Source organism: Hypanus sabinus, chromosome 1, assembly GCF_030144855.1.
Source record: "Hypanus sabinus isolate sHypSab1 chromosome 1, sHypSab1.hap1, whole genome shotgun sequence".
Taxonomy (NCBI): Eukaryota; Metazoa; Chordata; class Chondrichthyes; order Myliobatiformes; family Dasyatidae; genus Hypanus; species Hypanus sabinus.
Window position 1 is genome coordinate 138977792 of NC_082706.1, and position 16349 is coordinate 138994140.

Here is a 16349-nt window from a genome sequence, read left to right on the forward strand (position 1 = left end):
TCTTACTAAGTAAGTTGGAACAGGTACATCCAGTATTATGTAGTGTCAATTAGTCAAACGTTTGCATTCATATATAGTATATATTTTAACTTTCTGTGCATATAAAACACAACACATGTTTCAGCGCTGGGCTCAGGATGTTCCCGAGTTCAATCTAGTGATAGATCGCTATCGAATACTCTCTCCACCATGGCTGGTTGATGTGGAGGATCAAAAGCCCAACCCCCCCCCCCCCCCCCCAGTAATAATTGTAGCTTTCATCGGGGCACAGCCTTTCTCACTTTATCCTTTAAAATTGTTCTGATTGTTGACCGACGTGACCTAACACTTTTCTAATGACCAATGGCGTTTCACCTCTTTCCAATCGCTTTATTATTTCCACTTTATTTTCAATTGTCATCGTGATTATTTTTGTGAACAGAAACACTGCGGATTCAGTTCTCTGCCGCTGGGTCCTAATATCCACTGCACTGAACAGGCTAAATAAGGTCTTGGGTTCTGCTGGGTCCTAAGATCCAGTGCATGGAGACAGGTTGAATAAGGGACTTGAGCATCTGCGAATTTTGGTTTCCGCGAGTAGTTACAAGACATACCTAATAAAGTGACCTCTGTGTGTACATTAGTGATGTCAAATCTGATTCTGACCTGAAATACAATTAGTATTAAAAATGCTGAACTGTTCTGATCAAAGGGCATTGACTTGAAATATTTCTCACTACAGCTAGTGCTTGACCTAGGTAGCTCCAGCTGTTGAATACAAGAAATGGAAAGTAGTTTTACATAGAGCTAACTCTTCATAACTGTATAAATCAACTAATTCACCCTTCGGGGATTTATTTGAAAAATAACATACCATTTAAATAAAACGTGGTTTTCATGTTTTCAGGCATCTCAGAGCATTGTCACGGAAGTAATAAATGAATTCCAAATAAGTGGTGAAGAAACCAAAGTGGTGAGTATTTATACTTGTTCTGCAATAAATTTAACCTCGCAAAAATAATCCCCTTTCTTTTTCCTCCTCTTCCCTTAGAGGCAGCTCCATTAAGGGAAGAGAATACATAATGAAACCCATGTCCTGATCTCTCACACACACAAGTTGATTGTGGAATATCTGCAGCTGTTAAAGGGAACAATGGTGGTTCAACAATTAAATGACTTGATCACTAACCTAGAGACCCGGGCTGTAACACTCCAGAGGCTTGAGATTGAATCTTACAACGGCAGCTGTGGACTCTGATCCCATACTCTTATTCAAAATATTCACTAGTAATCTTTGGTTGTTGTAAAAATAAAACAGTGTTCTTCTAGACGGAAAAAACCATCTTTGACCACCCATATGGTTGAGTCCACAGTGCCCTCTGAAATGGCCCAGGATGCCTACATCCTAAAAATTGAATGAGGGTGGGGAAGGAATAGACTGAGATTGACTCACTCAACATAAGCCAGGAAGAGAATCTGAGCTTGGCACTGAAGTTACTAGTCACGGTTACACAGTATTTATCACCTTCACATATTTCAGGCATCTGTTCAGAACTGGATTTCAGAATGATCAAGTCATGTTTATTGTTATATGCACAAGTACATGTATGCACAAGTCAGTGGAAAAACTTGCCTGCATCAGCATTACAGGCACATAGCATCAGAGACGGCCTTAATGAGAAAAGCATAGGTTGTTAAGCATAAAGATGATAAGACAGGAGCTGAACTAGGCCATTCAGCCTATTGAGCTTGCTCTGCCATTCTGTCAGGGTTGATCTATTATCCTTCTCAAGCCCATTCTCCTGCTTTTTCCCCATAACCTTTGATTAATCAAGAACTTAGCAAACTCCACTTTAGTGACTTGTCCTCGACAATTCCACAATTCACTACCCTCTAAAGAAATTCCGCCGTATCTCTAGTCAAAATGGAAGTCCCTCGATTCTGAGGCTGTGCCCTCTGGTCCTAGATTCCCCCACTATAGGAAACATTCTCTCCACATCTGTTCTATCTGGGCCTTTCAATTTTCAATAGGTTTCAGTGAGATTCTTCTAAACTCTGGTGAGTACAGGCCCAGAGCTTTCAAATGGTCCTTGTGTGTTAACCCCTTTATTCCCTGGATCTTTCTTATGACCCTCCTCTGGACCCTCTATAATGCCAGTTCATCTTTGCTTGGGTATGGGACCCAAAACTGTTCAATTCTCCAAGTTTGTAATAGACAATTGGTGCAGAAGTAGACCATTCGGCCCCTCGAGTCTGCACCGCCATTCTGAGATCATGGCTGATCATTCACTATCAATACCCAGTCCCTGCCTTGTCCCCATATCCCTTGAATCCCCTATCCATCAGATATCTATCCAGCTCCTTCTTGAAAGCATCCAGAGAATTGGCCTCCACCGTCTTCCGAGGCAGTGCATTCCACACCTCCACAACTCTCTGGGAGAAGAAGCTCTTCCTCAACTCTGTTTTAAATAACTGACCTCTTATTCTCAATCCATGCCCTCTGGTACTGGACTCTCCCAACATCTGGAACATATTTCCTGCCTCAATCCTATCAAATCCTTTAATTATCTTAAACGTTTCAATCAGATCCCCTCTCAATCTCCTCAATTCCAGCGTGTACAAGCCCAATCTCTCCAATCTCTCTGCGTAAGACAGCCCTGCCATCCCAGGAATCAACCTAGTGAATCTACGCTGCACTTCCTCAATTGCCAGAATGTCCTTCCTTAAACCTGGAGACCAAAACTGTACACAATATTCCAGGTGTGGTCTCACCAGGGCCCTGTACAAATGCAAAAGAACATCCTTGCTCTTGTATTCAATTCCCCTTGTAACAAAGGCCAACATTCCATTTGCCCTCTTCACTGCCTGTTGCACTTGCTCATTCACCTTCATTGACTGGTGAACTAGGACTCCTAGGCCTCTTTGCATTTCTCCCTTACCTAACTCGACACCATTCAGACAATACTCTGCCCTCATGTTCCAGCTTCCAAAGTGGATAACTTCACATTTATTCACATTGAATGACATCTGCCAAGTATCTGCCCACTCACTCAGCCTATCCAAGTCTCCCTGTATTCTCCTAACGTCCTCTTCGCATGTCACACTGCCACCCAGTTTAGTATCGTCAGCAAACTTGCTGATATAGTTTTCAATGCCCTCATCTAAATCATTGACATAAATCGTAAAGAGCTGTGGTCCCAATACAGAGCCCTGTGGTACCCCACTAGTCACCTCCAGCCAGTCTGAGAAACACCCATTCACTGCTACCCTTTGCTTTCTATCTGCCAACCAGTTTTCTATCCATGTTGAAACCCTGCCCCCAATGCCATGAGCTCTGATTTTACTCACCAATCTCCTATGTGGCACCTTATCGAATGCCTTCTGAAAATCTAGGTACACAACATCTACTGGCTTACCCTCGTCTAACATCCTTGTTATACCCTCAAAAAACTCCAACAGATTAGTCAAGCAATGCCTTATAGAGCCTCAACATTACATCCTTTTATATTCTAATCCTCTCCAAAATGATTGATAACATTGTCTTTGCCTTCCTTACCACAGACTGCACCTGCAAGTTAACCTTTAGCGAATCCTGCACAAAGATTCCCACATCGCTTTGTGCCTTGGATTTCTGAATTTTTCTCCCTGTTTAGAAAATAGTCTACACCTTTATTTGTTCTACCAAAGTGCATGACCATATACTTCCCTACACTGTATTCTTTCTGCCACTTCTTTGCCCATTCTCCTAATCTAAGTCCTGCAGATTCCCTGCTTCCTCAACAATTCCTGCCTCTCCATCTTCATATTGTCGGCAGACTTGGCCACAAAGCAGTCAATTCCATCATGCAAGTAACATAATTATTGACAAATAAAATGAGAGGACACAATTAGAGCTAAAGAAACAGTCCATTGTACTTGAAGGAGGTCGGCCTGTTGCTTGACAGTTAGTGATGAGGGTTGTGCTGGTTAGTTCAAAAAACAAGTGATTGAAGGCAAGTAGTTGTTCTTGAACCTGATGGTGTAGGACTTCAAGTTACTATACCTCCTGCCTGATGGTAGCTGTTAGAAGACAGAATGATTGGTAGAGTTCTTTGGTAGATTTTGCTGTCTTCAGGCAGTGCCTCATGTACATACAGTACTATGCCAATATTTAGACACCCTAGATCTTTTATATGGGTTTAGATGGTATGGCCTCCACAAACCTGTGATCTCAACATCATTGAGGCAGTCTTGGACTACCTGAAGAGACAGAAGCAAGTGAGGTGGTTAAAATCTCCACAAGAACTGTGACAAGTTCTCAAAGATGCTTGAAACAACCTGCCAGCCAATTTTCTGATAAGAGAAATTGTTGCAGTTTTAAAGGCAAAGGGTGCTCGCATCAAATATTGATTTGATTTAATTTTTTTTACTGTTTACTGTTCTCTATAGTAAATTTTGATATTTAGAAACTTTTCATTATTTTTGAAATCATTTTCGCGTTACAGATTATTTTACGTGTGCCTATGATTTCTGTACAGTACTGTACGTGAAGGTGTGCCTGCGATGTATTAAGCTGTGTCCAATCATTTGGAGCCAATTTTGAATTTGTATTGGACAATGAAACACAATTCACTGGTTAGGGTATTAATGAACAAAATTCACTTTCAGGTTAACAAATACTATTGTTCATTGTTCAAGATGAAATCAATTTAGTTTTGGCTTGGTTCTGCCAGAACTTTTGCACCATTATTTAAGGTTTGTGAAAATAGTGTTTGAAAGAAATGGGAGCTAGTTAGAAGTGCTCACACAAACATCATCAATACACAGCTCCATACTTCCATGAGAATAATCTCAGGAGCCCTAAAATCACAGCTGGCCAATGGCTCCCAACAATAGTAAACACAAAGTACACTGCAGATGCTGTGGTCAAATCAAGACATACAAAAAGCATTTTTGTACGTCTTAATGAGCAGAATAGTGCCCCCTGAGATCTGTGGAACAGTAGCTTCAGCAAAATTCTACATGCGTATCCAAAATATGCCCAGCAACTTTCCAGTTTGTAAGCTCATCGAAAGTACTCCTCTAACTATCTGACTCAAATCCCGAAAACATTTCTACAACTTGAAAAACCTCAACTCTTATGACGGACACACTGAATGGCACCAGTACTGGCACACCAACATGCCCCCGCCTCGCCTCCCAGGCTTTACCACAGTATCAGAAAAAACTGGACAGCTGCAAATAGAATCAGAAGTCAAAATGCTGAAGACTGCTTTGCTGCGATTCGTCGATGAGACCAGAAGCTGAAGGAGTGGTTTGACAAAAAACAATTAATGTGAAGAGGGAAAAAACACTTGCCACATGAAACAACAACAAAAGAACACATTCAAATAGAAACATAGAAAATAGGTGCAGGAGAAGGCCATTCGGTCCTTCGAGCCTGCACCGCCATTCAGTATGATCATGGCTGATCATCTAACTCAGAACCCTGTACCTGCTTTCTCTCCATACCCCCTGATCCCTTTAGCCACAAGGGCCATATCTGACTTCCTCTTAAGTATAGCCAGTGAACCGGCCTCAACTGTTTCCTATGGCAGAGAATTCCACAGATTCACCACTCTCTGTATGAAGAAGTTTTTCCTCATCTCAGTCCTAAAAGGCTTCCCCTTTATCCTTAAACTGTGACCCCTCGTTCTGGACTTCCCCAAAATCAGAAACAATCTTCCTGCATCTCGCCTGTCCAATCCCTTTAGAATTTTATACGTTTCAATACGATCCCCCCTCAATCTTCTAAATTCCAGTGAGTATAAGCCTAGTCAATCCAGTCTTTCTTCATATGAAAGTCCTGCCATCCCAGGAATCAATCTGGTGAACCTCCTCTGTACTCCCTCTATGGCAAGAATGTCCTTCCTCAGATTAGGGGACCAAAACTGCACACAATATTCTAGGTGTGGTCTCACCAAGGCCTTGTACAACTGCAGTAGAACCTCCCTGCTCCTGTACTCAAATCCTTTTGCTATGAATGCCAACATACCATTTGCCTTTTTCATTGCCTGCTGTACCTGCATGCCCACCTTCAATGACTGGTGTACAATGACACCCAGGTCTCGTTACATTTCCTAATCGGCCACCGTTCAGATAATAATCTGTTTTCCTGTTATTGCAACCAAAGTGGATATTGAGAGCATGTTTGAATTTTTTTGCTATGTGCTGTGTTGCCTACTGAGTTTGTACTATTAGCCTACATTAATCATATTTTGTTTAATTATTCCCACATTTTCATAATCTCTTTCCAAGTTATTCCCCTCACCTGCACACTGGCTAAATTTATAGTGGCCAATTAACCAGCCAGGCTCTGAGCCTTTGCAATCTGGGAAGAAACCAGAACACCTGGAGAAGACATGCACAGTCACAAAGAGAACATGCAAACTCCACGCAGTACTGGAAATCGTGTTTGGACCTTGGTCTCTAGCATTGTGAGGCTGAAGCTCCATTAGTTGCATCACTGTTGAGTGCTGCACTTTGAGAGCAGATCTTGAAGTGCATATTCTCCACATTCTGTTACCTCATTTAACTAGATGACTGGTGATCAGGTGACTTGTGTGGTGCTCTTTGGCTCAGGTGCACTTTGAAATAATCCTGTGTGATGAAATGTTTCCTGAGCTTTGATTCAACATCTATTACTTGACACTATATTTAGTGAGTATTGCTGATACTAATTGAAGTATCTGAAAATTTTGGGTTTCAGTGATAATGTTTTGGGCACATACTTTAGGTATGGGGATTACTTCCACCAATGGGGAAAGTTCTGAGTCCACACACCCCAGTTCTTGTGATACAAGTAACTTTGGCACAATTAACTTGTTTACAAAGAAGGCATTGTCATCAAGTTGCACAAAGCAATCGGTTGAATGAGTGATCTAGTGTGATAATTTATGGGATGGTATTTGGTTAAGAGGCTGACAGTTTCCCTTTCCTCAGGGAACAATGCCACAGGGTCTTCTGATTGAAGCATCCATAGTTTGTACTTCCTGAAAGTAACAAAAACAATCCAAGGAATTTTATGATTGTTGTTGAATGGAATTTAACACTGCATATCATTAGATTATATTGGGATAAAAACATTACAGTGGCATACTGATAGAACCGCTGCTTCAGGGACCTAGGCCAATCCTGATTTCCGGTGATGTCCGTAAAGAGTTTGTACGTTCTCCCTATGACTGTGTGTATTTTCTCTGGGTGCTGTGGTTTCTACCCACATGTCATGTGCAAGTTGGCAGATTAATTGGCCTGTGTAAATTGCCCTGACTATGCAGGTGAATGGTAGAAACTGGTGAGAGGTTATGGGAACATGAGGAGAATAAGAAGGGATTAGTGTTGATGACAACTTGAGGGTTGTTGAGGACTTGATGGGTTGTAGAGCAGTTTCCATAGAGACACAAGATTTCAGATGTTGGAATCTGGGGTAAGAGGAACTCCGGTAAGGCTGCATTTGTTGAGGGGTGCAGGGAATGGACAATTGTGAGGGAGACCCTTCATCTGGACTGGTCCACATTATAGTTTACCATTTTCTTTCTGGTGCAAATGAGTGGTGTCAACCCAAATTATCAGCTGTTTTTCTCCAAACATATGCCCAACCTGATCCCATGCTAAGTCAGAAGTTTATTTTAAGGATTATCACGGAGGAAAAGTTGGACAACAGTCATTTACAAATCAGCAAGAGGCCACCTCTGGGGAGCACACATCTCCACGTCAGTTTTGGCCTCGCTTTAAGACTGTTGGGAGACATACCATGCCACAATGCTGTAATGTAATCTGTCTCAGTGAGAATGTACTTGTAGGTGTTAGCTGTTAAATTGCAATGCTGCACTATAAAATAATTGTGACTCTTGAATGCAAAAGAAAAGTGCCTTTGAATCTTAAAATCTGAAATAAAATTATTGACAGTTGTGAAATTAGCAAGTGTTTTAGTCTCAATGATGCATTTTGAAGTAATTTCTGCCTTTTCTTTAGGCAAGACTAAAGCTACTTCCTTGCCAGACAGGAGAGCTGCACATTCTCGGAATTGTTTACAATCTCAGCACAGTGCTGCCAGCTGCTAAACACGATGGAATGGACTCTGGTCCTGGACCGCAGGCAGCAGGTGAGATGATCTATTTGTCTGTTTCTGTATTTGCAATGAATATTAGAAATAAATTGCAAAATATTATTTAAAGAATCAAATAATGTATGCAAAGTAGAATAGACAAGGTCAATGACAAACATGGTAAAACCAAGGACAATAATTTGAATACTTAGACTTGTAAAACAAGATTCTGCAGATGCTGGTCATGTAAATTGGAGAAATTGCTGGGCAATTTCTGCCAGATTGGGTTGGGGGAGAACTTTGAAAATTTTGGAAATATTAGTCCCCTTTTCTTTTTAATTCCTGAGTTGTTCAATGTTTTGAGCATTTTATTTCAATTTTGCTTTAGTGAAGACTGTGCCAATTCCCCCTGTTTAACCTGTTCCTGCAGCCAATTGCCTCAATGTCAGCAGCCCTTACTTGTCAAAATCTGGAATCAAGCCGCAAACAACTCATAACCTCCAACAATCCAGTTCAACAGATCAACTGGAGTATTACCATGGGCTAAGCTGGACTGAAGGTCAGTTGGGGAGTGCATGTGGAAAGCAAGCAGATTGTGCTATGCAGGGATCGGTTATGTTTTTGTGATGCAGTTTTGCTCAATTTACATGTGTGAAGATTGACTGCTACTTTAGCCTCACCCAATATTTTTCTAATATTAGCAGCTAAGTCACTGAATGATGTTCTTGTAATATATGGGGGACAGTGGGGGCTGTTGTGCTATTTGGTTGCTAGAAATAAGATTTATTCTTCAACACGTTGAAGACGATTGCAGAAAGTCAACTATAATTATGGATCCAAATTTCCAAATAAGTAATGGTTATATTAAAGAACCAAGAGACTGTAGATGCTGAAATATATAGAGCAACACCAAACTGCTGGAGGAACTTAGTGGGTTAAACATCTCAGGAGGGAAATGGAGATCAGACATTTCCAGTCCCAAAACATTGACTGACCATCTCTCCCCACGCCACCCCCCCGGTGCTATTTTAAGGCTGGCTTTTGCTTTCACAATAACTGGTCCTTAATCAGTAGTGTGCTAGTTTGTCAGTTTAATTTCTCAACCAATTTATTTTAGCCCTCTGTGGAGCCATTTAGAACTGAAATGGTCATTGTGTCCATGCTTGGAAAGAACTTTCCAGATGAATATTCCCCCTGCCCCACTGAACTCCTGCTTTGTTTTCTAAAGGTTAAATGTACCAGGATATTTGTCATTTTCAATTGATTTAACCATAACCAGCTTCAAGTGAAAGTCAATTATAAACTGCCTATGTTGTAAATCCAAGAAGTGCTCAGGTCAGGCAATATATACGGTGGAAGAGTTATAATGTCATGCTGAAAGTCCATTGTCAGAACTGGGAAGGAGAGAAAATAAATAACTTTTTCCAGTAAATACAGTTTTCTCATAGCTTTGGGGAAATACTTGCACTCAGTTTATAATGTTTCCAGAAGCACCATTTAAAATCTTGCCACAATGTGATCTTAAGTTATGCCTCGGAAAAGTACCACTCTAATTCAACTCTCTGAAGTTATACAAACTGCCCCATTGCTCTGCTTTCTCTATATCTGTACAAATCGATATACAATTTCACAGCTTCCATCTGTGCACTTAGAATCAAGTTTGTTAATCACTCTTATGTAAAATGTGAAATTTACTTTACAGTGTAACTATGTAAAATTACTAATTTCTAATGAGTAATTTAAGAAACGTACATTGTCATGCAGAAAGGCCAGTTATCTTTATAGCAGCTATTTGAAATAACTCTCCAATTAGCTCCACTGTCCTGCTCCTGAAAATAGTTGAAAGAAAAACAAATAGCTGCAAGGCTGTAGCATAAAAGCAGAATGTCACACTCATTGGACTTCGTTAAAGATGCAGTGGTCCCAATAGTCACCAACTATGTTATACTGTTCTAAAATATTTACCATTCATATAGAAATAATTCCTATTTTACGGAATGTTAATGTGGCCTTTTTTTTTCTAAGCATCCAAACTCATTTTCCTTATAAAAATATTTCAGGTAAAGTTCCTCATGGGTTATCAGTAAGAGGTCGCCAAAATCTGGAAATCCAGGGACCTAGACTCAATTACACTAAAGAAGAGAAAACTTCTGTGAAGTATGGATCAGATCGGCGGTTAGATCCCATCATCACGGAGGCAATGCCTTTGTTAGAGGTACAGGTCTATGTATAATTTTAACACTGATTATCAACTTTGCACTCTCCAGAATTAAAAGACTTTTCTTCATATTTGTGTTTGCAACTTGAATGTGGAATTATAATCTGCCTTGAAGTGTTATCTTAAAACATTTTTAGTGTTCCATTAATTAAGGATCTGGGACAAGGTTCATGCCACTTTATTCTGAATACAGCAGTGGCAATGGTCTATCTGATAAGTCTGTAGTGTGTTGAATGGTATTTGCTCCTTTGAAATCAGTTCTCATGGCGCTGCTACATGGTGGCACAATGTGTGAAGGGAATGAAAGCTCTAGGATCCTTGAACCAGGAGTCAACTTTCAGAGTTTTAGTTTGTTCCTTTTATTATCATCTTAACATTATATACTTTACATGATCTCTGAATTTAATGTGATATTGATCAACTCCAAGTGGAAAATATTAGACATTTTTACAAAAGTGGTGCATTAATGGATGGAATTTGGCACATATATAAACAGCAAGGAAATGGATTGGTGTAGAGAGAGCAAAAAAGTACTAATGAAGCTACGATTGGATCAGCAATGATATTCAAAAATTGTAGGGCAGGCTTGAGTGACCTTATTGGTCCTCCTCAGCTCTTGTTTATGTTTTTAAGCATTCAAATTTGAATTTAAATGCTAAAGTTCTGGATAGGCTGCTGCACTTCTAAGCAACACAGAAACTGCTGGAGGAACTCAGCAAGCCAAGCAGCACCTGTAGAGTAGAATAAACTGAACATTTCGGGCTGAAACTCTTTGTCAGGACAAATGTTTATGATTTGCGGTACTTCTGAGTATGACTAATTTCATTTTTAAAACTGTATTTTATTTATAATATGGTAGTTCAAGTTTCAATGCTGTCGTGTTACAACCATGGTACAACTGTTGATATATAACATTAAAAATGTAGTGGTTGTCAACGATAAAGTAGAAAGGTAAAAATAAAAACAACTTGCACTAGATTATATGGAGAGGAAATTGACATTTGGAGGAGCTCATAGAGAGTTGAATGTAAACAGGAAGTGAGTAATGTGTTGAATGACTGGGTGTTGAGCTAATATTATAAAATACAAATATCCTGTTGAGGTAGTATCTGCTCTATGGATTTGAGAAGTTAAAATTATCAAATTGTCTTGATTGGAAGAGATGTGTACATCAGTGCTAGGACAAATACCCTGATTGGCAGACAGGATGGACCTGGCTGCATTTCAACTATAGTTGGCATATATAATACGCTGCCATTCATTCAGTTGGAATCACCATCCTGAACTGAAAAGGTAAATGGCTTTATTTCAGTGTATATATCAAGTAAAATTAAATTTTAGTTTCCTTAATACCATAAGAAATAGGAGCGGGAGTAGGCCATCCGGCCCATTGAGCCTGCCCCGTCACTCAACAAGATCATGGCTGATCTGTCCATAAACTCAGCTCCATCTTTTCCCCATAACCCTTAATTCCCCTACTATGTAAAAACCCATCTAACTGTATCTTTAAATATATTTAGTAAAGAAGCCTCAATAGCTTCCCTAGGCAGAAAATTCCACAGATTCACCACTCCCTAGGAAAAACTGTTTCTCCTCATCTCTGTCCTAAATCTTATCCCCTGAATCTTGAGGCAGTGTCCCCTAGTTCTAGTTTCACCTACCAATGGAAACAACTTCCCTACTTCTATCTTATCTATCTCTTTCAAAATTTTGTACGTTTCTATAAGATCCCCTCTCATTGTTCTGAAATAATTCTTTCTGTATAATTCCTTTGAACTTCAGCTCTTTGGTGACCAGAGGCCAGTGAGGAATCTAGGCCTGTTGCTCACAGATCACTCCAGCTCAGTGCTTTCTCTGAAGACATATTACAGAGTTTGCTAGTTAAGTGCTGCTATAAAGTGGGCTTGGAATACTATACATCAGGAAGATTTAATAAATTAGCTGGAACAGCTAAATGGAAAAACATGGTGCTTGTCTTCAAAAGGATGAGCTCTAGTCTATTAACATCTGATTTGACTAACCATCAAAAGTCAGGAAAATGCCTGTAACTGCTGACCCCATGAAGCAGTAAAAAAAATGGATTGTCCAACCTTTCAAAGACATTGTCAAACAAATATTTTGAGTTGCTGAATAATTGCAATTATTTTCATCCAGTTCTTTTATGATTTTGAAAATTGAACTATACATTTTGACGTTTGTTTTACTTGCCAGTATTGAGAGAAAGAAAAGACAGATTCAAAAGACTGAAGTTAATTTGTGCTGTGTCCTTCAAATCTCCGCTGCCACAATATGATACACTTTGGATTGAAAAATGGCAATTGGAGCTTTCAGTGTGATGTGTTGCAGTTTATTGTTGCCATAAGCTGCAGAAGAAAGGACGCTAAACTTTAAAGCATGCATCTATGAAATACTGCAGCAGAGTATTTTTAAAATCTGTAGCTCAGCAAATATGGGATTATCAATGTCGTTCTTACCTGTAATAACACACATTATGGGGCAACTACAGCATTACATCTGACAGACTTAGATGAAGGTGAGAAAGATCTAATGCCTTGTAAAAACAAAATAGAAGTTCTGAGCAGTTCAGATGTGCTGGCTGCTTCTCTGTGGGGTTGTTGACTCTACTTTTTGATTTCCTTCATCTAACGAACTTTGAAGTTTCTTTGTAAATTGATTTAGTATTATATGTATTAAGGTGCAGTGAAGATCTTTTTTGCATGCCATCTATATTGATAATTTCATTACAACAGTACAGGGAAAAGCAATAAATTCAGAATTAAGGTGTTATAAGTGAAGTGTTGACAGTAAGGTTCAAGGCCATGCTGATGTAGACTGAGCAGTCAAGAGTCCACATTACTGTATGAGGGAACTGTTCAAAAGTCTTCTCTAACAGCAGGATAGATAGTGCCTTTGAGCCTGATGGTACTTTCAGACTTCTGTATCGTTTGTCTGTTAGGTGTGGGGAAAAGAGAGAATGCCCTTATCTTTGATTTAAGCTGATAAGTGCTGTGATATTTGTGCATCTTGGAATGTATATCATTGATTTATATTACCTTTTTTGTGCTGGCAGGTATTTTTCATTAACTTTCCCACTGGATTGCTTTGTGGTGAATTGAGAAAAACTTACGTGGAGTTTGTGAATGTAAGCCAGTGCCCACTTACTGGATTGAAAGTTGTATGCAAGGACCCAGACTTCTTTTCCTTTGGGTGTAAAACTGCAGCATTAACGCCATCAAGTCCAACTGGTTCGGAAAACTGTAGCGCTTACAAGACTGTTATAACTGACTGTGCGGGCATATCCTCAGCCATCACGTCTTCAGTTTCCCCAGTAGACTTTGGAGTAGACTCTGGAAATCCACAGTGGGTAATTGATGTGCCTCTTCCTGACACTGTACTGTTACCAGGGGCTTCTGTGCAGCTGCCCATGTGGTTGCGTGGACCCGATGATGAAGGAGTACATGAAATAAACTTTTTATTTTACTACGAAAGTACAAAACCACATTCAAAACTGAGGTGAGTTTCCGTATTTTTTTCTACCAGTGAAACATATTTCACATAAATCTGTTGGAACTGGTAATTTTAAAAAGTTTATATTTACAATGTTAAGTATCATATAAGTATATTTTAAACTTATTTCAAAGTTCTTTTCTTCCAGTTTTAAAGATAAGCTTCTAATTGATTAACCAGAAACTAATGTTTCATTTCTTATGTTTTTCTTGTGATCCTGTAGATATGTACTTTGCTACAGGTTATATCTTTTTTATCTGTGTGCCTTTCATTAATGTGTAAAGGCTATTTAAAATGAGTGATACATCCCATAGCCTTGCGTTTTGCAGGATCTTGTGCTTCTTTGTCTTTTCCCCCTCAACTTCCCCTCCAATCAGTTCCTTGGTCTTAATGATGTTGAGTGTAAGATTGTTGTTGCGACACCACTCAACCATCTGATAAGTCTCACTCCTGGACACTTTCTCATCACCTTCTGAAATTCTGCCAACAATAGTTGTGTCGTCGTACAAATTTAAAGACGCCTTTAAGCTGTGTCTAGCCATACAGTTGTGGGTGTAGACAGTAGAGCCGAGGGCTAAGCACACATCCTTGGGTATACCATTGTGGATTGTCAGCAAGGAGATGTTATTTCTGATCTGCACTGACTTTGGTCTCCTGGTGATGAAGTAAAGAATCCAGTAGCAGAGGGAGGTATAGAGGCCCACATTTTGGAGCTCATTGATAAGTACTGAGGGTGTGATGGTGTTGACACTGAGCTGTAATCAATGAACAGCAACCTGTCACAGGTATTGCTTTTGTCCAAGTGATCCAAGATCAGGTGGAGAGCCAGTGAGATTTCATTTGCTGTAGACCTTTTGTGGCAATAGGCAAATTGCATTGGGCTCAGATCCTTGCTTAGGCAGAAGTTAATTCTAACCACGACCAACCTCTCAAAGCACTTCATAGTAGATGTGAGTGTAACTAGTAATTAATGAGGCAGATCACACTGTTCTTCTTGGGCACTGGAGTGATTGTCATCCTTTTGAAGCAGGTGGAAACTTCCGGCATGTGAAAGATTAAAGAGTCTAGCCAGTTGGTTTTTGCAGGTTTACGGTGCTCTACCAGGTACACTATCTGAAGCCTTGCAATGGTTCATTCTCATGAAAGCTGTTCTGACTTTGGCATCCATGACAGATTATCAGGTCACCAGATGTTGGAGGGTTATGCACAGGGTAGCTTTTTTAGTCTTTCAAAACGTGTATAAAAGGCGCTTAGCTCATCTAGGAATGAAGCACCACAGTCATTCATGATGTTAGGTTTCACTTTGTAGGAAGTAATAACCTGCAAACCCTGCCAGAGCTGACTAGCATCTGATTCCATCTCTAACTTCAATCAGAACTGGGTTTTTTTTTGTTCTTAAAATAGTCTTCTGTATATCGTAACTTACTACTTCTATAGTTATGAATCACTGAGTTTGAATGTCACAGTTCTAGCCCTCAGCAGACTCCAAATCTTCTAGTTCATCCACAGTTTTTGGTTTGGGTTTATCCAGTATGTTCTCAAAGGTACTGAGTGCACATCCACTCAGGTCTTGATGAAGTTGGTGACAACTGTGACCTGTACTTTTCATACAGATCTGAAGATTAGTCCCTGAATATTAACCAGTCCATCGACTCAAAGCAGTCCTGTAAGTGCTCCTCTTGCCTCCCTTCACCATACCTTGGTCCCCACCACTGGTGCTGTGGTCTTTAGTTTCTGCCTTTTTGCCGGGAGTAGAAGTACAGCAAATGATTGGACTTACCAAAGTTTCTTGATGGTGGGATAACAATGATCAGGTGTGTTGGCTCCTCTGGTTTTACTGGTGATATATTGGTGGTAGTTATTCAGAGACTTCTTGAAGCTGACCTGTTTGAAATCTCTTGCAGTGGTAGGGAGACAGCACATCATGATGTGCTGTTTCATGACTCTGATCATGGTCCTCAGCTTCTCCAGTGCTGCTGGACGTTGGCCTGAGGTGTATTGTACATCGCTACCAGGATGATGGCAGAAAACTTCCTCAGTAGATAAAATGGATGACACTTAACTGCTCAATATTCCAGGTTGGGTGAGCAGAATGACACAACCATCACATTTGTGCACCACAATGAGTTAATCATGAAGCATGCTACTCTTCCTCTACCTTCAGAAGACTCAACTGAGCTGTCTTTGTAGAGAATGGTGAAGCCCTCAGGCTGCCTTGCTATGTGCAAAATATCAGAGGCAAGCAAAGTGTACAGCAATCCCTAATGTCCCTCTGGTACTGTGATTTTGCTCTGAGTTCTTCAGTTGTATTTTCCAGCAACTAGACAACAGGATAGTCAGGCGTAGTGGGGGTTGGGGTCCAAGGCCTCTGCGTTTCAGTCGTGTCTTTAGACCAGTACACCTTCCCCACTTATGTTTTCTTAAAGTAGAACTGCACTTGTGACCTGTGTCTGTTTTCTGGAGTTTGTCGATTTTTTTTTCAGGATTGATAGATTTTTAAAATGTCTTAAAACAATGTTGCTTACTGACTGTGACTGTGAATTTCAGCTGTGTTAGTCCTAAACGGAGATGCACACAAAA

At 40.1% G+C, this 16349-nt stretch overlaps 1 protein-coding gene across 5 annotated transcripts in view; it reads left to right on the forward strand.

Moving 5' to 3' along the window:
- trappc8 (trafficking protein particle complex subunit 8) overlaps nt 1–16349 on the forward strand; it is a 167772-nt gene that overhangs the window by 112168 nt on the left and 39255 nt on the right. For all 5 annotated transcript variants that reach the window (XM_059977137.1, XM_059977153.1, XM_059977162.1 and 2 more), the window contains 5 exons: nt 887–952; nt 7972–8101; nt 8475–8603; nt 10105–10259; nt 13333–13775. In XM_059977137.1, coding sequence (XP_059833120.1) covers nt 887–952; nt 7972–8101; nt 8475–8603; nt 10105–10259; nt 13333–13775 — 923 coding nt within the window. The remainder of the gene's footprint in view (nt 1–886; nt 953–7971; nt 8102–8474; nt 8604–10104; nt 10260–13332; nt 13776–16349) is intronic.